Raw genomic sequence first — 22,748 nt, forward strand, 5'->3', positions numbered from 1 at the left:
GGGGACAAGGTTGATAGCAGCAGAAAATAACTTAAAAAGCGGGGGCCCAGACATCAACAGATGGGGAAGTCAACAGAGAATGATAATGAGGGAAACATGGGTGCCTCATGTCTCAGCAACATGGCTGAACCCCACCTGACCAGAGGGGTAAGACTGAGCTCTGAATGTTTTGCTGATCTTGTTCCTGCCCCCACCCCGTATATTATAAGGCAAAATTGAAGGCAGATTCTGAGAATGTTAGTCCACTGTCTTCTCAGATTGCTGGCTCATGGACTGTGAAGTGTGTTAAAAGATTTCATTGCTGTCTCTTCTGTGACAGACTGCTGTTCCAGTATAATCCAGTCACAGAAGGAGCACCCATACACAACTCCTCTGCACAATCATCCTTCCTCTGTTCCAGCAGCTGTGGTTGAGACTTGCTGTCCAACTGTGTCAACTGAGGTAGGTGGGGGGGACACACAGTGTTGATGGAACTGAACCGAGGGGTCTAGGAACATGCTGGGAAAAGGATGGTCTTGAAGTAGATCATACAAGCTCAGCAGGCTATCCATGTGTTAAAAGGAAAACCTTGTCTCCTTCATTTCCTTCGTGTGTGTGTGTGTGTGTGTGTGTGTGTGTGGCATGTGAGTGTGTGTGTGCACACATGTGTGCATGCATGGAGGCCAGAGATCACCCTTAGCTGTCTTCTCTCAGATGCTGTTTATTTTGTTTTGTGAGACACTATCTCTGACTGTCCTGGACCTCCACATAGGTTTGGCTGGGCGGCCAGGAAGCTCCAGTTACTCTCCTATTTTCTAATGTTCAGAACTGGGTTACTGGTGAATGCTAGGTGATGAACTTGGGTCCTAACATTTGCATGAAAGTACTTCGATGACTGAGCCGTCTCCTTAGCCTGTCTCCTCCTGTTTCTTTTTCATTTGTGTATCTAAGACAAGGAGAACATCTCCACAGCTTTGAGGAAATGAAGACTTCTGTGATGGCTAATCCTGGTGTCAACTTGACCACATACGGAATCGATTAAAACCAAAGGAGCTGGGCATCTCTGTAAGGGCTTTTCTTGATTGAATCCTGTGAGGGAAAGACCCACCCTAAAATCTGGGCCACACTTTCTGACAGCAGCACACATAAAAGCACAGGAGAGAAGGAAGCTTTTGCATTTTGCTGGCTTGCCCTCACGCTCACTGGCAACTTAAACTAACCTACTGCTGAGATATTCCTTCACTGGTGCTATATCCTACTTTTTGGGATTCCAATATAGGCTGAAGACAAGGTAAGACATCCAGCCCCATGGACTGAACAACCACCACATTCTTGACTTTCTAGTTAAGAGACAGCCATTGTTGAACTAGCCAGATTACAGCCTGTAAGTCACACTGATTACACACAAACACACACACACACAGTGAGAAATCTTGCTGTACCAGACTACATTAAAACCACTTAAGATGAACACTTCTAGGATAACAAACACTTCTAAGATAATACAAATGTAAGCCACAGAGCAGTGGTTCTCAAAATTCTTAATGCTGTGACCCTCTAATACATTTCCTCATGTTGTGGTGATCCCAACCACAAAATTGTTTTGTTGCTACTTCAAAAATATAATTTTTCTACTGTTATGAATTATAATGTAAACCCCTGATAAGCATGGTATCTGATACGTGACTCCTAAAGGTTTTGACTGTCACAGAGGATAAGACACCCATCTGAAATATCCCTGAGAAAGGATTAACACCAAGAACTGAGCAGCAGTGAGGAGAAGACAGACAACCTAACAGGAAAATGGCTAAGACACTCTGCTGGTTAGCTTGAACTATAAATTTGACATAGCCTAGGGTCACCTGGGAAGAGAGTCTTATTGAAGAATTATCTACATTGGGTTTGCTGATGGGCATGTCTGTGGGAGATTGTATTGTTAATTGGTGTGTGGCAATCCAGCTCACTGTGGGCGGCACCATTCCCCAGGTAAGGGTCCTGAACTGTATCTAGCTAATCCTGAATCTAAATCTAGCTGAGTGTAAGCACAAGCAACCAGCCAGTATCTATATGTTTATGTTTCTCTGCCCTTGACAGCAGATCTGCCGTGACAAGCTTGACTTTCCTTCAGTAGGGCTGTAGGAATTAAAAGATGAAACAAACCCGTTTCTTCCCCAAGCTGCTACTAGTCAGGATGCTTTGTCAAAGCATCATAAGTGACACTTTAACAGAGACTTAGAAAGCTACTTTGTACCATGCACTAGATACCCAACAACTATGGGCATGGAAGGGAAATGCAGAGTCAAGCCATAATGTGACATGATAACAAATTTGGATAAAATAAAAAAGGAAAATGTGAAGTAACTGGAACTCACATGCTTTGCTGACAGGAGTCTAAATTTGTACAGTCCTTATGAAACAGCTTGGTAGAATCTTCAATAGGAAAATATACATAACTTGACTCGGGAGGGAATTCTACTCTTAAGTTATACACCCAATGGAAAGCCACATATGCTCACCAAAAGATTTTGCAGGGATATTCATAGCAGACCTACGTAGAATAGCCTTATGCTAAAACAACTCAAAGTCCACCTTCCAAGACTGTCTACTGAGAATGTGTGCTGCTGTCCACTTGACAGAATCTAGAATCACCTGCTCTGGACATGTCTATGGGGGATTACTGTGGGTGCATTAACTGACGTGAGAAGGCTTGCCCACTGTGGGTGGCACCATTCCCTGGCCGGGAACCTGGGCTGTGTAGGTGGAGATAGGGAAATGAGCAGTAGCATTCATCTCTCTGCCTCCTGACTATGGATAAGATGTGACCAGTTGCCTCAAGGTCCTGCTACCTTGAATTCCCTGCCCTGATGGACTGTGTCCTTGAATTGTGAGCCAAAAGAAATCCCTTTCCCCTTGAGTTTCTTTCATCATGACAGGAAAAGAAGCTGTGATATTCACAAAATGGGGTGCTGTATAACAATAAGATCGAATGGACCTAGACTGTACAGGATTATAAAGACAAATATGCTATAACAGAGCAGAAAGATTTAGTCACGAGAGTATCCACTGTAAGGCTCTACACAAAACAGCTGTGTTGAAGGCAAGGCACACTGGGGATGCAGCTGAGAGGGCAGCACTTGTCCAGCACAATGCCATGGGATCAATGCCCTGTGCCGCAAAAGGGACAGTGGGCAAAAGAAAACACCCATGATTCTAGTAGCACCCATTTCCATAATCTGAGGGTTGATTATACAAGTGTTTTAGCTTTATGAGTATTAACTGATCTCTCTCTCTCTGTACGTTTGTTTGTTTGTGTGTGTGTGTGTGTGTGTGTGAAAGAGGAAAGGGAAGTGGGGAACAGGTGGGGGAAAGAGGTAAGGAGAGAGAGAAAGGGAGCTGGAGGGTGCAGAGATGGAGAGAGAGAGTAGGGGCGACAGGGAGGGAGAGAGGGAGAGGGAAAAAGAGAGAGAGAGAGACAGAGAGAGAGCAATCAATTGTTGTGTATGTCAATCAACTGGTTGTGTATATGCCCAAGTGCAGTTTCGCACGAAGGCCAGAGGGAGATGGCAGGCATCCCCTGTTACTCTCCAACTTTTTTTTTGTGTGTGTATGTGGAAGCCTGTGGTTAATGCCGGGTATCTTACTAAGTTGCTCTTACCTATGTGTGTGTATGCACAGAACGTGTGCATGTTCGCGTGTGGAATGCGGGCATTCATATGATGCGATGTGCGCCCGTGTGTAGATGGAAGGAGAACTTCAGGTGTTGGCGCTCACCTTCCACTCTTCTCAAGGCAGTCGCACCTCTTTGTGGTTTACCTTTTTTGCATATGAGGCCGGCTTTCCCACAAGCTGTCGCAGAGTTTTCTTTGTCTACAGCCCTTCTCTCTGAAGGAGAAGAGGGTTGCAGAGGCTCACGCTGTGCATGTAGCTTCTGCATGGGTTTGGAGGATTTGAACTCAGGTCCTCAACGTTTACAGTAAGAGCTTTTACCCAACAAACTGCCTCCCCAGCGTCCACTTTAGTTCTATAGACACGATCTCACTGAACATGGGGCTGGTCAGTTTGGCTCAGCTGGCTGGCCAGTGAGCCCCAGAGATCCACCTGCTTCTGCCCTCCCTGATTCGCTAGACTTACAGACAGGATTTGCTGTGCCTGGCTTCTATGTGAGTGCTGGAGATCCAGACTCAGGTCCTCGTACAAAAGGCACTTCATTGACTGAGCCAACCTCCTCAGCCCCTCACCTGGGCTTGTATGAGCTGCGTACCTATTCATTGTGTTATGTGTTGGTAGGATTTATAAGCTGAAACTCAATTGTGTGTCAAAGGGGGATGATTTGGAAAAAAAAATCATCCTTGCTCAAATACTAGTATTTGAAATTCTCTTGAAGCTGAACAGAGTTAAGATTCATCAGATAGAAAAGAAGCAAAATTAAAAAACAAAACAAAATAATACTACAAATAGTGATGTAGGATCTATACTAGAAAAATGCAGTTACTGGGCTGGATTGATGGCTCAGTGGTGAAGGGCATGTATTGCTCTTTGAGAGGACCCGAGTTTGGGTCTCAGAATGCACAATAGGCAGATCATAGCTGATTGTAACTTCAGGTCCAGGAGGTACAACACCCTCTCCTGGCCTCTGTTGACACCTCCGCTCATGATCATATGCAGACACATATACACACACAATTTAAAGTAAAAATCTTATAAAAAATACACATTTTCTTCATCCCTGTGGATTTCTTGGGGTATGCTGTGCTGTGTGAGAGCTGCTGGATCTCTGGAGAGGGGGTGTGGTTCTGCTTCCGTCACATACTGAAGCATTTCCTTGTTTTCCCTCCATAACCACGTGGGGATAGGGAGTGTGAATGAGTTTCTAGCAATGAGCATTTACCCTGCAGGGACACCATAGATAGTCCGTGGGGCCATGACATAGCTGAGGTTTGTGTTGATCTTATCTTAGCTAGCCTCTAGCCAGCATGCTAGCAGGAGCCTGGTTTTCCTTGCTGTGCGTGTACCTCTTGTTTCCATACCGAGTAGGATGACCTAAGGCTGTGTGGCACCTTCTGAAATCTGGGCCTGAGAGAACAGACCTGGGGGATAAGGGTCACCTGATACGGCTGTGTCTTCTGATAGTTGTCCTGGCCTATCTAGACCCTGTACCTCACAGCTGTGAGGAATACACGAGGTAGCCTTCCCTCACACTCCTTCCATTTTATTCTTCTGTGCAGGAGAGCGCACGTGAGCCACTTAGGTCAGGCTGGCTAGACGTCATTGCTCTTCTGCTGAGGCTACCAAGCAGACACTAAACTCAAAGATGCTTGTCATTAGGAGGAAGAGTGTCCTGGATGGTCTTTAAAGGAAAAAAAAATGGTCAATGGCTGGAGGATGGAGATACAGGCAATTGTTAAATCCTTGCCTAGCATGCATGAAACCCTGTATTCATGCACAAAGGGGGCATGGTGGTGCATGCCTGCAATCCCAGCATGCTGGAGGTGGTGCCAGGAGGACCAGGAGTTCAAGGTCAACATAGTCTATGGGACTTTGAGGTTACCCTAGATTTGTTGTTGCAAAAACAAAACGAAATAAAACGAAATGCAAAAGCTGTCACCTAGCTCCTTTTAGCACCCAGACTTAGTACAGGGTTTGCTTGAGTGCTCCCTTCCCCTCCTTGCTTCTCTGCTCCTCTCTTTTCCTCTCCTCCACCCCCCCCAGAACCTGAAAGCTGTTCCCATACAAACATTAGGTTAGTCTTTTATATAATGCCTGTTAGAAGAACTTGCTTCATTGAGGAAGGCCAGATTATAAAATGCTCAGCTTACTGAACAGGCCATGAGAGTTCATTGGCCTTTGATTTTCCCCAAATCAAATAAGCTGATTATAAGAGAAACTGCATGGCTTTCAGAATGTAGTCTATAGATTCATTAAGAATATAAGTAATGGGTTCATTAGCTAAATAAGTAATTACTGACATCTATTATGGACACAAAGTGATGAACACCGACAGTGTAGAATCTTAATAAGTATTGACTATAAATCTCATTAACATCTTTACCTGGAAAGAGGGAGAGCAAATACCTTCTGTGAGAGACTGTTACACAGCAGGCACACTCTAAGTCCTGTACATGCCCCATCTCACTTGACCTTTGTAGAAGTCCCAGACACACTGTCTTTCTTTTATATGTAGCAGACTGAAATGACAAAAATGGTCACGGTCACTACTCCCATTCCATATGTTCTGTGTACAACGTCCCGAAAAAAGGCAGGCCGAACAATATGACTCTAGGGGTAATGACAGGCTGTGTGTTACAATGTCTGCAAAGCCTGTGCCTGTCCATCTTGGGTGAAGAGAAAAGAGCAGGTACAGCAATCATGGAGAGATGAAAGCAGGGGCCTAGGAGAGCAGGCTGGAATGGAGGACAGTTAATTTAGCACCAGAGGGTCACTGTGGGGGTGGAGGGATGGATGAGTCATGCCAGGGAGGTGGGCAGGTGCACGGAGCCATTTTCTGCCAACGAGCCAGGATGAGACCGTGAGTGATGCTGCCAATGTCATCTCATCGAAACATTACAACTTGGCAGTCCTCCTTCTCCTCCTGGAACAGCCTCTGGACTTCCCTCTGGCCAGAATGGTCCAAGAGCTTGGCCAGATTAGGAAATATGGGCCAGGTCAGCCCATATTTAGCTGACAATAACGAATGTGGGAGTCCAGGGGAGTCGACAGAAAAATGACCACCATAAAGGAAGAGAGAATTCAGATTGGGAGCCCTAGTCTGATCAAGGAACTGAACCACAAACTTCACCCTCTGTTTGTTCCCATGCAAGAGAAGTCCTGTGATGTCGGTATGAACAGTCGGAGTTTTGAATTTGAGGAAACTGAGGCTGGGCAGCTAAGTTACTAAAGTTTCAGAGCCTACTGAATGGTAGATCTATGATCAAATACAAGCCTGTCTGGATGTGGGCTACCTGATCTGAACTCAGCTATCTGTAGGTCTTTGCTGTCCTGATCCACACCGCCTATCCTTCACTTGCTTGCCTAAGGTTCTCTGTAACCCTGGGCCTCCCCAAGGAGATCATTAACTCTGCTCTTGGGTATTATTCAGACGGGCATTCCACTTAATTGTCTACTATTGCTTTGCATGCCTTGGGTCTCCTACTTTGCAAACTCAGAGGTTGGCATGCATGCTTCCTGCTTCTTCAGTTCTACCACAATGCTTATAGCATTATTCTCAGCAAAGGACTTATGCAATGCTATATTCCCGCTCCTTATAGCACCATGCACAAGAGCCAAGAAAATGTAGCTACAGAAGTGTGCAACAATGGACAGTTGGACAAGGAAAATGCGGTACATATGCATGATGGAATACTATTTCTGTCGTTTTCCAAAGTGTGGATGGAACTGGAGATCACTCTGTTAGATGAAATAAGCCAAGAATGGAAAGATATTTGGAGTTTACCAAAGTGACTTTACAGAAGGTGCTGTCAGAGTGGCAGTTACCAGAGGCTGGGAGAACAGGTGGTAGTGGGGGAAGAGATAGGGAAAGAGTGATCAGCGGATATTAAGTTGTAGCTAGATAGAAGCAAGATGCCCTGGTGTGTTGTTGACCAGAATGAGGCTGAGGACGACATTAATGCAGTTTGAATTTCAAAAGGCTAGAAGAAAGCATCTTTACCTAAAGAAAATGACACCTGTTTGAGGAGAGAGACCTGCTTAACCTGATTTAAACATTATACGGTGTATATGTATATCAAAATATTACCTGGCCTTGATTGCAGCACTTGCCTACCAGGTGCAAGGCCCTGGGGTTAAGTCCCAGCTCTACAGGAAAAATTATGTGATACTCCATCAATACGTCATTTTAATGTATCTATTCACAGAACCCTGGCTTAATGGATCTTTACTTATATCTGTAATTTCTCTTATTACACACACAAATATTGTATATATTTATATAACAAATAAACACACACACACACACACACACACACACACACACACCCCTCAGAAAGTCTACAGAATAAAGCCCCTTTCTGTTTTTTTTTTTTCCTCCCCATTCCCAGAATGGGACATGAAAAAAGTAAAAGGTTAATGTGTGGGTGCCCCTGCAAAAGAGACAGAGCCTTTCTGGCTGACATATTTCCCACTGGCTGCTGGGCTGTCATGGTCAGCAGTTTCTGGGGTATCTGACAGTACTCAGGATCTCAGATGTCAGAATGGCTGACAAAGCTCCATCTAGCAGGGCCTTCTGGTAAGAGCTGCTTCTCAAATCTCTTGCTGGTAACTGCTGAATGACTGGGGGCTTTCTAAGATGCCAGTTAATGGCCTCGTAGTATGTCGCAGACATCCTGGTATGACAGCACATGTACCATTTAACTGATGAGCTCTGAGCCAGGAGTGGCTGGGAACGGGCTGACAGGTTCTTTTGCTCAGCGTGTGCCCCTCTTGATGTCTCTGCTCACAGTCACCTGACGAGGAAGTATGCCTACCCTTTCTTCTTTGCTTTTGTAGAACATCTTTTAAGGAACTGTCCTCAATTCCCAGAAGCCTCTTCTTACACCAGTGAATGCTTTCCTTCTCAGACAACTCTTGAACCAACTAAGGGACTCTCAGAGCTCAGATCTCTTGTGGCTGAGTTCCAGAGAGACAGCATGAGGAGGTGTCAAGGATCTGTAATTTGTTATCAGTGAGCCCTGCTTTTCAGCCTTGGAACCCCTGGAAGTCTTGACAAAGCACTGCTGCCATCCATGTACCCACCTTAATAGCTGTGTGCTTCTCCATGGACTAGGTAGGGACTGTCATTTTTCTTTCTTTTTATTTTTTGGCTAGGCCTTTGCTGATGGATGTAGGTTATTTCTAGCTCTGTCAGGCAGCAGTGAGTTGAGCATCCCTCTATGTACATCTGATTACGCTAGCACAACTCTTTCCATAGGACATTTGTCCACATTCCAGATCCTTCCCAACTCCTTACATTTTGAAGTCACCTCTAGTGGTTTCCCCATCCATCCCACATCTAAAGAGCTACAGCTGAAAGTATGTCCTCACCAGTCATTAGTTGGGACAGCAGGGCCCTTCCTGTCCTGAGAGCCACCTAACAGCTACAGCAAATAAGACAAGCTGGCCTCTCCAAAATGGCCTCATCTCTGCTCTGTGCCACCATCTCCTGCACTGTTGGTGGCCATGCTGCCCTCACACTTTAGTGGGGAATGCACTTTGAAGCACTCACCTCTCCTCCCTCAGAAGAAAGGTCTTTAGACAAGAGTATTGTAAATAAATATATTAAGGGAACACCAGAATGACCTCCTCCCTCCCCGTTTAAGGGGAGGAGAAGAAATCAGAGTTCAGCAATGGTGTAGAAGAAAGTGTATGTTTTTTCTTTCACAAACTGTTACAATCTCTGCGATTTCTAAATTATTGTCAGGAGGATTGCTGAGCTTAGAAGACGGCAGTATTTCAGATACATCCCAGATGTATCCCACAGAGGCAGGTTATAATTTCGGGCATCTACAGCCAGGGAGAGGATCTTCCTGAGCCCTGGTGTTCTCATCTAACTATATGGTATTGATGGCCAGCCAGAGGCGTTCATGATCAGTGTGTTAGTTAATGTTCCCATTGCTGGGACAAAATACCTGACAAAGTCTCAGTCTTCCTAAAACTGTGACCTTTTAATAGAGTTCCTTATTTATTAAATGCTGTGGTGATCCCAGGATTATTTTCGTGGCTGCACTGTAACTGTGATTTTGCTACTGTTAATGAATCGTTTGACTTCCAAAGGGGTCGTCACCCACAGGTGAGAAATGCTGGGTTACAGGCATGAACTGCCATGCCTTGCTCATACTTGGTTTTCTATGAGTCAAAGAGAGGAGTTTCCAGTAGATGTCTCCTTAGGGCACAAAACTGGGTGACTAGAGTATACAGCTGGTGATTATAAGCAGAGAGGTTCGGGTGACAATGACAGAAGCAGAATATGAAGTATTTACTGTGTGTGAGTCCTGTCGGAGGAAGAACCTGACCTCACCAGGTATTGTATCATTTGGTCCTGTAACATCTGTGCTGGTTGGTTTCTGTTCAACTTGTTGAAACAACCTAGAATCATATGTGAAGAGGGACTATTAAGGAATTAAGGAATGACCCTCATCAGGTTAGCCTGTAGGCAAATCTGTGGAACATTCTGTTGATTAACAATTGCTGTCAGGGTGCCGGGAATCTGCTGCAGGCAGAACCACTCCTGGGTAAGTGGTTCTGGGTTGTTAGCAGGCAATCTGAGAAAGCCATGGGGAGGAAGCCAGGAAGCAGCATTCCTTCATGGTTTCTGCTTCAGTTCCTGCCCTGACTTCCTTAGTGATGAACTAAGCTGTGGAGCTGCAAACTGAAATAAACCCTTTCCTCCCCGGGGTTGTTTTTGGTTAGTGTTTTATCACAGCGATAGAGAGGTAAATTGGGACAGCATCCCAATTAAGGTGGGTTTTATCATCTCCATTTTTCAGAAGGGAAAACTGAGGCACAGAGGGTCATATTTTTAAGCTGGCAGATTGTAGAGCTGATGTTAATCTCAAATGGCCCTATTCTAATCAGACATGATGGGAGCATCCCACTCTCATTTTGAAGAGGGGATGGCAAGACCCATGGGCTTACAGAGGCCTGAGACAGAATGTCTTTGAGAGCTTTGCTCTTAGCGCCCACAGTGACACCAGTCGCCATGCTGACACCAGTTCCAGCTTCTCCCTCAGGATGGGACTCCTTGATTGTTCCTGCAGCAACTGCCCTCCTCACAGGGAAGAACCCCTTCTGAGGTCGCCAGGGGCATCCATCTGCAAGCCCTGATCTAGATGTGTGGCTTCCATGTCTGGGTCCTCGACACCCTCCATGCTCTGCCGTGTAGCCTTCCATGTCCCTGCTAGGGCATGCAGGTGAGGCAGAAGGGATCCTATGCCACAGCTGGGTGGTGGTGCCTAGCTCTGAAGTAGATTATCAGCTTCCCTACAGGAACCAGCACATCTTCCCCAACCAATCTACTATGCTCTAGTTTTTCTCTGTCTGGAGCTCAGTACTTCTTTCAGACAAAACACTGGGTTTGTTGATCATAGACGCTCTATCTCTAGTGAAGGCTCAAAAAGAAACAGAGGGTTTTCTCTGGGGAAACATGGGCCCAGCAGACTCAGCTGCCCTTGGGTAGAACTCAGGATATGAAGCGATGGACTGGCTCTCTTTCAGTGCAGCCCCCACCCATGGTCTGATTTTTCCAACATATGAGAAAGAAAATAAAAGCGCAGCAATCAGATTTTATACATAGAACCAAAAAAACTGGAGGAGAGTAATTTTTTCCAAATATATAAGCACTATATTGCAAGTCTGGCTAAATGCATTAGCTACACACTGTGCAATCTGTGCTAATATAACTCTTTCCGAGGTCACAAGCTCACTCTTGGCTTGGTTATATTTGGTCCACATAGATTTCCACAGTGATGACCACCCACAGTGAAGCAGGAACCCCCCCCTTGTTGTTGCTGACACATGCACACTCAATTCGCCCCTGCAGCAGATATTGGTTGGGTCAGGACGTGTCTAGGGGCGTCCGAGGCACACCTTTGGGAAATGAAGGCATGTCCACAGAGGACTAACTGATGTCCCACCCAGCCTTGAAGGAGAGGGATACAAGCGTCTCTGACCATCATGCCTTCCCCATTGTGACGACTCAAACTGTGAACTGAATGGCCCTCCTCCTCCCTTTTGAGGAGGAGGAATTTGGTCACAGCAAGAGTAAAGCAATGGCTACTAACACTCCTCCCATCTACACTGTCACACCTACACTCTGATTTTGTGATTTGGGCCAAATTCCTTCCGTTTCTGTAAGCTAGACTTTATCCCCACTAAAGTGGGGTGATGCTGTTGGTGCCTTCTCTTCTGGCTTGTTTCCCACCTCCTTGTACTGCACTCTGGGCCCCAAGGGAGGGATGCTAGCCTACCTCTTCAGTGATGTTTGCTGCAGCAGCTGACCACACCTGCCATGCAACAGGTGCTAAGGACACAGCTACTCTTGGAATAACTTCCAGAAAAACATCCTGTTGTGATTCTGGCGTGTGAAAAAAAAAAAAAAAAAGCCTCGCCTTCCGTTCAACTATTCAAACTGTAGGTTAACAATAAAATATGAGGGCTTGTTTTCAAGCCCTGAGCCAGCTTAGGTCCAACTACGGGTGAATAGAAAACAGCAGACGCTTGTTAGTCTATCTGATCCCCCAACTCAAATTCTGCAGAGGCTTCTATCCCCCCACTCCCAGCTCTCATTTGAACACTTCTCTGCCATTGTAATAGCTGTGTGAGACCCTGACTCCTCCCCCTCTGACAGATAGTCAGGTTCTAGCTTTTCCATCCATCAGCAGATTCAGATGGAGATGTGCTCACTGGGCTGGGGGCCTCCACAACCCTCAAGATGGGGGCGACCTCAAACAGTCCATGCACATATCACGCCAGTCAAGAACGTACAGTCACCTCGTCTGTGCCAATGCCACCTCCTGGTGTTTCTTGCTAATAGTGAAAGAGAAGCTGTGTGGGAGAATTTTGCCTTTGGAAGTCACTTCATTTCATGTGTCATCTTTACAGCCAGGAAAAGGCAGGAGCCTCTGCCTTTACTGGCCACAGATGACCTCTCTGTGTCTATGGCCATATTTGTTTAGCAGAGACAGAGCCTGGGGGCTGAGTTTACAGCTGCTATCTGGCACCGTTTCTAGCTGCCTCATGGACTTTGTTTTCTGCATTCCTAAGCTCATCTTCCCTGGATAGAATCTGAGTTCCACGGTTTTCTATTTGGGAGGCAAAAAGAGGCTGTGGAACACACAGAACATACTGTCTGGCTGCAGAACTTCTGGGTTCAGAAGTCTGGGGACCTGTGTTTGAGGAGCGAACATCCCAGGTGGTTCCAGTGCAGGTCTCAGCAGAAGCTCCCCACCCCTACTTCCGATCCATTAACTCAGACTGTGTATTGTACCTTTCTTCCTTCATTTCTGTTGATAGAGCCTTGTGACAATGTCTCTTGTAGCAATTAACCTGGAGCCTCTGCAGGGTTTATGGGTTCAATGTGAAAAAGATCTTGATGTCTCAGGTTGTTTCTATCAACTCCCAGCATCCTTCTCTGCACCCTCCTCCCCCGCCAACATTCCAATGACTTCAGGACAAAGAAGAGAAATAGGCTTATAAGGTTCTGTCTGTCAGGGTAGGAGGGAGAAGAGCAGGTGGAAGGGATGTCTCCTCCCATGTCTCCTTGCTGGTGGCAAACTGGTTGCTATGGAGTTAACGTAGGAACGCAGTGGTCAAGCTGTCATTAGTTGTCTTCTTGGCTTTCTTTCTTGGCCACTCTGTTCCCATGGTGAGTCATTTACAGGGCTACCAGCAAGCAAATGAGCTGGAGGGAGGGAATGTATGATATGGGGTTCTGGGACATCCCCAAAGTGCCATTACTCCACCGCCTGCGACTTCGCACTGACTGTAATTATCTTCATCAGGTGGAGATAATTAGTGTCCATGCTGAGATGGTCTATGATCAGAATAAAAGAGACAGTGCTGAGGGTTGAATGATAACTTCTCATTTTTCTCTCTTCCCCCAGGACCCTCCTGCCTACTCTTTTGTTTAGTTAAGCTCTCTTGAACCCAGAAAAACCAATGACCCCATGGGGTGCACCAGGGGTGAGGAGGCTAAGAATAGAGCTGCAGACAGTGGGACCTGGGGTTCAGATTATATGTGAGGGAAAAATGCTGTGAGCATCACAGGCCACGGGCAGGCACTTCCTGTCTAACTGGTGTTTCCTATTGGATAGCGTATTTTGTCAAAATTATCTTCCCAGAGAGAGGGTTTGGGTCACAGCTTCAGGGTATGGTCCATCATGATGAGTAAGGTACAGCAGTAGGAACTGAGGCAGCTGGTCACATTGAATTCAGTCAGAAAGCAGAGTGATAGGCGCTAGCTCGCCTTTTCCTTCTTATTCAGTCCAGGATTGCAGCCTAGGGAACAGTGCCACCCACAGTGGATGGGTCTTTCCATATCCATGAACCTAATCAAGACCACGCCACAGGCATGGCCAGGGGCCTGTTTTCTCCTGGGTTATTCAGGAGTCTATCAAGTTGACAATTGAGCTAAATCCTCACATGGACTTTAAGGAAAAACAAGACAAACAAAAACTCCCTTCTTCCTTGACTTCAGAGCCCCCACCTATGACAGTGGGGAACAGAGAGTCCTAAGGACCTGTCCAGAGCTAACTGTCTCTGGGGCTGGGCTTCCATGGTCCCCAAACACCCTTTTCTTCTTGGGCTCACCTGTGCGTCTTCCGTCTTCCCATCTTCCCATCTTCACATACCCACCCCACTGTTAACTCCTGTCAGCCCTGGGCAGTCTGTATCTGTATCCATGACAATGACCCTTATAATTTTTATCCCCATCATTTCCCCTGAACAGCTGGGAAAACCTTTGGTCTAGTCCGTCTGTGTCTGCCCCAGACTTTTCTCTGTCCCAGTTCATTTCCTTCATAGCTCCCCAGATGGTATTTTAGTATGCAAATCAACCTTTCTCTTGCTTAATGCCCTTTAACAGGCTGGATATCCATTGATCTACAGTAAAAACCACATCTATACCACGGCTACAGCTTCCTCTACCTTCTGGCCTTGGTCCACCTCTTCAAAGCTGTCTCACGCTCCTGTTCTCTTCATTTACCACAAGCCAGAGGCACAAACTGCTCCCTCAGACCTTGGGAGCCCTAAGGCAGGAAGCCTTTCTCCAGCACACTGCATTTGCTCTTGGCTATCGCATCTCTCCGCTCTGTGCAGGCCAGCACCCACTTACTGAGCAGGTCGTCAGGGAAACACAGTCTCCAGACACCTCATTTCCTGTCTTTCAGCGCTTGTTTTAACCAGCTGATTGTTGCCATTGTGTGTAGCATGCACCTGTGTGTGTGTATGTGCATGTATGTGAGGCATGTGCCTATATATACATGCTTGTGTCTCTGTGTGAGTGCACGTGTGTACATGCATGTGTGTGTTCATGCCTGTGTGTAGTGTATGACAGTATGTGTATGTATGTGTGTACATGTGTGAGGTGTATGCCTGAGTGTGAGTGTATGTGTGCATGCATGTGTGCACATTCATGGATGTTGTGTGGTGAATGACTTTGTGTGTGTGCATGTGTTGATGCAGAGCTGCTTGTATGCATGTGTGTATGTGTGTGTGTGTGTGCAGAGGATGACATCTGGTGTCCCCTTCAAAAGCTTTTCCACCTTACTTTTTGAGACAGGGTTTCTCACTGAACAGGAAGCTCACTATGTCAGTTAGGCTGGGTGACCAAAAACCTCCAAGGATTTCTGTCCCCCTGTCAGGCTTCCAGGCTTGTATTGCTTTACCTGGCTTTTTCCATGTTGGTGCTGAGGATCTGAACTTAGGTCCTCAGGCTTGGGCAGCAAACACATCCCCCACGGAGCCATCTCCCCAGCCTGTTTTGAGGCAAGATCTAACTCTATAGCCCTGGCTAATGATATAGCCCAGGCTGGCTTTGAACTCACGGCAATCCTCTTGCCTCAGTTTCTTAATTGCTGAGAATACAGGTGTGTGTTACCATGCCCAGGCAGCAGAAGGCTCATTTTGCTTATGAGGAATAAGGGTTTATGTATCTGCCATTCTTGTTTAATGTCTGCTCTACAAGGCTACCAGTCTCTTGAAGCAGGGGCTTCTCAACACAGGCCCTACTATCACTTCATATCTTTGGTGTGTTGGATACATGAATACTGTTGCCTACAAACAGGGGTGAAAGATACAAAGGAGAGTTGGGAAAACCAACAATAAATTTTGTCTATGATGATTTGTTTTTCTTTAATATGTTTTTTCTCAAAATGTTCTCAATGGAAAAAGAAGTCTAAAGTATCTATTAAGACAGATTTTTCACCACAAGAAACAGGCTTACCAAGTCTATTCATAGCTCCCAATGTCACCACCAAACAACTGAAATACAAATAGTATAATCTGTGATTGCAGGTAAGGTGATTTTTAGTTTGTGAGGTCAAAACTACTAAGTCCTCAGCTTGTGTGAACATTTCAAAGGAAAGGGAGGGGGGGAGGAATCATGAAAACATTTTAGTCCTATTTGTGGGAAGACAGAGCTGAAAGTGTGCCTTCTAGAAGTTACTGTGTTATCTGTGGTGCTACTACAGAAAGCACCAACTGAGGTACCATAACCACTCTGGCAAGACGGCTCCCAGCACCCATTCCCCCGACACTCCCTGCTTTCGCTCTAGCAGCTACAAGCCTCAACTCTTCCTGGCCTTTCTTGATTTTGTAAGAAACCACAGGGCGCCTGTGGGTGGGTACTACTTTGCTAATCTTCTGTCTTCCTGGTTTGAGCAAGCACATATGGCTGGGAACATGGTTCCCCTGTCTCTGCCTCTTGATGGATTGCAGTGTCTGGGAGTTGCCAGCTTGTGAACAAGATACCCAAGAGAGAGGCAGGAAGGCCAGTGCTGGCTGATTCCTAGGTTCCTTTGAGTGGAGAAAACGAACACGATTCTGCTCACATTCCTGTGATGGGTATTTCTGTGACATATAGACACCTCTATTTGGCCTTATTTGTTTGGTTTTGGTTCCTAGACATTAATTACTTTGAAGATACTATAAAGACACAATTTTTTGAGGGGGTGTCAGGACCTTCTTTCTCTTTTTTTTTTTTTTTTGAGATAGGTTTTCATGCAACTCAGGCTGACCTTGAACTCAAAGTGTAGTAGAGATGTCTCCAAACTTAGAATCCTCCTGGCTCTACCTCCAAAGTGCTTGGCTTTCAGGCATGCATCACCGTGCTGGTTTAAATAGTGCTGGAGGTGTAACCAAGGGCTCTAGGTACACTAGAGAGGTGTCCTACTAACTGAGTTCCTTCCCCAGCATAAAATAACTATGTGTATATAACACCAGCCCATGTGATTTGAGGGATCCTAGATCTCCACATCCTGAGTTAGTGGGAGATGAAGACATATTCTTTAAATAAGAGCAGCGGATGGCCGAACATTAGGTGGAGCTCAAGGAATCCTGTCAAAGAGGGGGAGAAAGGATTGTAGGAGCCAGAGGGGTAAAGGACATCAAAGAACACCCATAGAACCTACTAACCTAGACTCATATGGGCTTGTAGAGACTGAGTAGACAGACAGGGAGCTTGCATGGGTCTGACCTAGGTCTTCTGCATATATGTTATGGTTGAGTAGCTTGGTGCTCTTGTGGGACCCCTAACAATAGGAGTGGGGACTGTTTCTGACCCTTTTGGGAATCCTTTTCTCCTATTGGGTTGCCTTGCCCAGCATTAATATGAGGGGTGGTGCTTAGTCACTTGATATGCCGTATTTGGTTAATTTCCAAGAGAAACTTGTCCTTTTCTGAAGAGAAATAGAGGAGGACTGGAGAGGAAATTGCGTTTGGGATGTAATATATAAGAGGAAAAAAAAACATTGAACAGAGGAGCATAGCTCATCTGAAATGATGTCTGACACTAGGAACAGCTATGACCTTGAGTGTTCCACTGAGTGCTGTGTTTGCTAGAGTCACACCAGGGCACAGGGAATCAAGAGCTTCTCATTTGCCCACCACTATCTGTTTGGCCTCCAACTAAGTCACTTTCTTAGCATCCTTGCCTTTCTGTCTAGGCCAAGGCAAGATGAAATGCACACACTTCCTGTCCAGTTTCTATTTCTGAGAAGCATTACAACGCATGCTTTGACCCATAGGGAGGCTGTTAAACTCTGAGGTCAGCTGAGGCAGCCCTGAGAAAGGAAAACCTACAGAGATGGACACAGCTCCTTATTGAGGTAACTCATTCCTGTGTAGATCTGAGGGTATCATTCACTCACACATCCTTCCTTCCAGTTCCTGTGTGGAGAAGTCTCAGAATCCAGATATTGCATCTCTGGGGTGAGCCACCAATTTTATTTCTGCTTCGTGTCTGGATTTCTCCATAAGAGGGCACCAGACTGGCAAAGCGACATGAGCAGTGACAAATATTAGCCAAATTCCAATGTATAAGATCCACAAAAAACTGTGTCCACTTCACAGTCTTCTTATGTGCAGCTCGGCCCTGTGTTACAGGCTGTAGGCCTAGCACTGTAAACCTTACAGTGACACTCAGTGGAGAAGCTGTGGTTTCCATCTCACCCACGAGGGGCAGAGACACTGAATGGGATTGCTTTATTAAGCTGAGGAGGAGGATGGCTTGGGGGATCATCCTCACTATGGTGTTGGTTCCTGAGGCACTCCAGTGGGCCCCTCAGATGCCATGAGGGATGCAGTCTGCACATACCATGGCCCATAGATCAGAGACACTCTCCGGGGCTGCCAAAGTCATGGGAGTGAAGTGGGTCATGAGGGAGCTGGTGAGCTGTCGACTGCCATTCTATTTGGGACAACCAATGCCAAACTTGCACAGGTTAAACACAGCTATGTCTGACAGAGGACTCAGTTTGTGAACTAGGCACTGGAGACTCTGGAAAGATGTGGAAAGCACTGGAAGGCAGACCACGGGTGAGAGGCAGGTGTCTGCTCTTAGAGGAAGTAACATCAGGGCAAGCTCCCACTGTGTGCCCGCCCCCATGTTTGTACATCACACTGACGCAGCCAGAGGGATCTCTTCCCACTGTTTACCAAGTGGCTGGATTTATCTTTAAGCAAGCCCTTCCCCTGCTTGGTTTCTTCTGTCTTTGCCTTGTGTTTGGCAGTATTTGGCTGAGTCTCCAGTCTCACACCTGCTCTCCCACGCCACCCCACCCCCTCCGACTGTCTTCTTATTTAAAGAAAAAACAAGATGAAAACGGTGAACCGTGAGGCTTTCCAAATTATAAAGCAGACAAAATAAGTCCTGGGGGAGGCTGGTTAGGGGGGCATTGCTCTTCCACTGTTGGGAACACCGGTCCTCACTCACATCAAATGTAAGCTGTAGATGGGGTGAATACGCCTCTAGGTACCTCCACGAGGGCTGAAATTTATGAGCTTATATTTGACCATGGAGGCCAAAGTCCAAGCCATGCTTTTGTGCCTGATTTTGAAATGTGGTCATCTACAAGAGAGTGGCCACAGATGGAGTTTACAGATACTAACCAAGAGAAGAGGACACACAGCCATGCTGCCTTCCTCACTGGGTCAGCTTGAGGGGGTTGTGCCATAAATATTCTAGAATGTAGCAAAAAAACCAAACAAACAAAAAACAAACAAAAAACAAACAAACAAACAAAAAACCCCCACTACACATCAAAACAAGATGCCAGTGAATCTGGGTATTGGCTCCAGTTGATAGTTTTCAAATTGTGTCTTTCTTCCCTCTCCTTTACATACTTCCTCTTGGCTTCAAAAGTACTTTTCCTAAAATAAATTGTGTGAGCAAGTCCAGTACACAAGCAGTCAAAAGTGGGGTCAGTGGACTTCTGTATATATGAACCACAAGAAACAAATTTATAGTTCTGATGGTATTAGAGTTCTCCTGTTTTCAAAAACCAGAGCCAGGAGAAGAGCCTTTCCCCACTGAGAAGAGGAAACCAGGGCTTGCCTGGGTAAAGTGACTTGGTCAAGGCCTCACAGGGGGACCACCGACTGGATACGGTGCTTCATCACACAGGAACAGTTCTGACACCAGGGCAAGATGGCCCTGACAGCTTTATGAAAAGAGGATAATGGGAGTCTCGCTCTGCTGCTGTGAGCATTTAGTTAGAGGGTGTTTCCATGCTGTGCCAATGGGTAGGTGACCAATAAATTCTGGTTGTGTTATACCATCCTCCATTCTTCTTCTGTACTTTCATCTACAGAACATCATTGACAGTGATGCCTGTGCATCTTGACAGCATATTACCTAGGCAGCAGACAGCTGGTCCAACCACAGAAACATCCAGAATAACCCACAACATGCAATGAACAGTTGACCGTAACTATAGTAGAAATGCTGACACAATGAAATCTTGGATGAATTCCTACTGTGTGTGTGTGCCATGTCTGTGGAGTCAACCTTGGTGCTTCTACTCAGAAACAACCAACCTCACTTTCTGAGTAAAGGTCTCTCATGCAGACAGGGGACTCACTGATTTAGGCTGGCCAGCCAATAAACTCAGAGTTCTTCCATCTCTGCCTCCCTAGTCCTGGGATTATAAGTAGACACCCTCATGACCAGCTTTTGTGCATGGGTTCTGGGGACTAAACTCAGATCCTCAAATTTGTACAGCAAGTGCTCTGATAACTGAGCCATTTCCCCAGCCTTAATTCCTACCTCTTGAACTTCCAATATCTTTGGCATCCTGAGAATATTATAGCATTGAGTAAAGGAGCTGAGAAGAGCCGACTGACCTTGGGGAGATGTCACATCCTTGCTGCATGAAGGCCCCCAGGGAGAACCACAGGCTGTTGAATATGCCAAACTCATTTGACTGGTCACTGGTGGTCTGTTCCCGTCCCTCTTCAAACTCTTCACTGTGCCATTCGTAGGGGCTGAAACGGCTGACCAGGAAGAGAACGACACTCACTCCAATGTAGGCAAACACTATACACATCCAGATCTCGTAGGCCAGAGGGTCAAGAAAGGAGAAGACACCCGGCTTGGACTTCTGTGGCTTCTTAATCATGATGGAGATTCCCAAACTCATGAACGGCTTCGAGAAGTCGATGACTTCCTCCCGGACCAAGGTGATAGTCAAGGGAGCCACTGCCACATCTGCTCTCTGAAAGGATAAAGTCAAATTGGGTTCAGTTGGACTTAGCACCTCTTTTTATTATTTTTTGGTGTGTGTATGTGTGCGTGCATGTGCGTGCATACATGTCTGCACATGGCATGGCTGTACAGATGCATAAGGAGGCCAGAGGTTGATATAATTTGTCTTTATAGTATAATTGCTTTCCACCTTATTTTGGAAGACAGGGTCTCTCAGTAAACCTGGAGATCACTGATTGGCTAGGCTGGCTGCCAGTTGAGCCTCTGCCATCCTCTGCCTTTGCCTCCTGTCTCAGTGCTGTGATTACAGGCATGCACTACAGTACTAGAATTTTCACATGGTTGCTGATGTTGTAAAGTCAGGTCCTCATGCTTGCTTGGCATGCACTTTATAGACTGAGGCCTCCTCCTAGCTTTTGCTTCTGTCTTTACTGTAAATAGTTTTGATTTTAAAGGATGTGAAAACGGAACAGAACCTTCTAAGTCCAGCTGCTCTCACACTGTATGTCTGAAAAATGGACAATAGCAGCTCTATGTTGCTAGAGACACCTCCCTCACCCTGTAAGAAAGAGGCTGCTGCTTCTGCTTAGCCAGTGTCTCGGCCCCCTTTTTGTGTTCTGAGATGCTCTCCAGCCCCACTCCCAGCTCTGCAGCCTGATGACAGGAAGAGAAGAGAAGCTACAGGTGCTTACTCAGCGCTCCCTACCCCCAGTCCCAAGAGTTACTCAGGGTTGTCAGAGACCCTCGTCAAGAATTAGCCCTGAGAGCTGGAGCCAGAGCTGAGCTGCACAAAGGATGATCCCAGAGGCTGCCATTTGGGTCCCTCAGTTCAGGGCTTACCCTGGACTTCCTAGAGGTGTGTCAACACATCCCTCTATCTCTAAGAACATATGGCAGTTGTTTTGTTTGCTTAAGCCAGTTTGCATTGGATTTCTTTTACCCACAACCAAGATTATCCTGGCTAACGAGATGGTGATGGCAAATTGAACCTGACAAACATTTATGGAACAATTAAGTGCAAGCTCTAGGCTGGAAACTGCCCCCATGTTCAGGAGTTATAGGCTAAGAGAAGAGATTGTCATACCACGCACAGACATGCACACATATACACTGGGCACACTTATCAAGTCCACAAGGGTAGATATGACAACACAGGAGATGGGGAGGGGTCCATGAAGCCAGAAGCCCAGGGACTGCAATAGGGAAGAGGTGATATGTCAGTGTCACATCAAAGAAAGAGAGGGCTTTGATGTCATTCTGGTAGGGAGCAGTATTGCAAGAGGAAAGAACCATGCGAGAAAGGGCCCGGGAGTGAGAAGATCAAGCAAGTTGTTAATTTTTCTTTTCTTTCCAGGAAGATTGCTAAAAGCTACACAAGTGTTCAGTGTTTTAATGTCAAATCTAGTCTGTTGGAAAGGGGGCCAGGCATGCTCATCTGCCCCTGGGTAGTTCTGGGACCAGACAGCTTTCATATAACACAGAAGGGCAAGAAGTACAGGAAATTGTCTGGGTGAGACAAGCTTGGAGCAGGGCGAACACTCCCGCCACAGGCCTGCAGCAAATAGTCTCCATCCTTTTTAGGGGGTTGACCCTGGCAGGAGTCAAGGGGCTTGCAGGAGCCATGCAGCTCAGAGAATGGGATGGTGGGAGCTCAACTCCAGCAGTCTGTCTGCAAGTATTATTCTCTTTCTGCTCCAGCAGTGGACATGCAAAAAAGATGTCCATGAGGAAGGCCCAAAGGCATATCCAGGAGCCATAGCCTTATCTGCAGTAGGTGCTCAACATCCCCCACCCCCGTTCCTCTTGCTGATAACGCCTCTGCCTCATCTCTCAGTTTCTCTCAGCTTCGCAGTCCAGGGTTTTAAGGGTTTGATGCCTACAGAGGCAGATGTCCCAGTGATGGACAAAAGACAGATCTTTGGGTTATGACCGCTGTTACTGACTGAATGTCTTTCAGCAAATCAGCTAAGCTCCCAGAGCCTCTGTGTCTTCCTCTACAATGCAGGAATGGTCTTAGCTACCTTACAGCGCTGAGATGAACACATGAAAGAAGGTGAGTGTAGTATTTAGCGTGGCATGG

The 22,748-nt window shown here is 46.3% G+C and overlaps 1 protein-coding gene across 3 annotated transcripts in view; it reads right to left on the minus strand.

The window, feature by feature from the left end:
• Gria1 (glutamate ionotropic receptor AMPA type subunit 1) overlaps nucleotides 1-22,748 on the minus strand; it is a 311,700-nt gene that overhangs the window by 63,375 nt on the left and 225,577 nt on the right. For all 3 annotated transcript variants that reach the window (XM_060363683.1, XM_060363682.1, XM_060363684.1), the window contains exon 11: nucleotides 20,308-20,678. In XM_060363683.1, the coding sequence (XP_060219666.1) occupies nucleotides 20,308-20,678 (371 nt within the window). The remainder of the gene's footprint in view (nucleotides 1-20,307; nucleotides 20,679-22,748) is intronic.

Source organism: Meriones unguiculatus, chromosome 11 (genome assembly GCF_030254825.1).
Source record: "Meriones unguiculatus strain TT.TT164.6M chromosome 11, Bangor_MerUng_6.1, whole genome shotgun sequence".
Taxonomy (NCBI): domain Eukaryota; kingdom Metazoa; phylum Chordata; class Mammalia; order Rodentia; family Muridae; genus Meriones; species Meriones unguiculatus.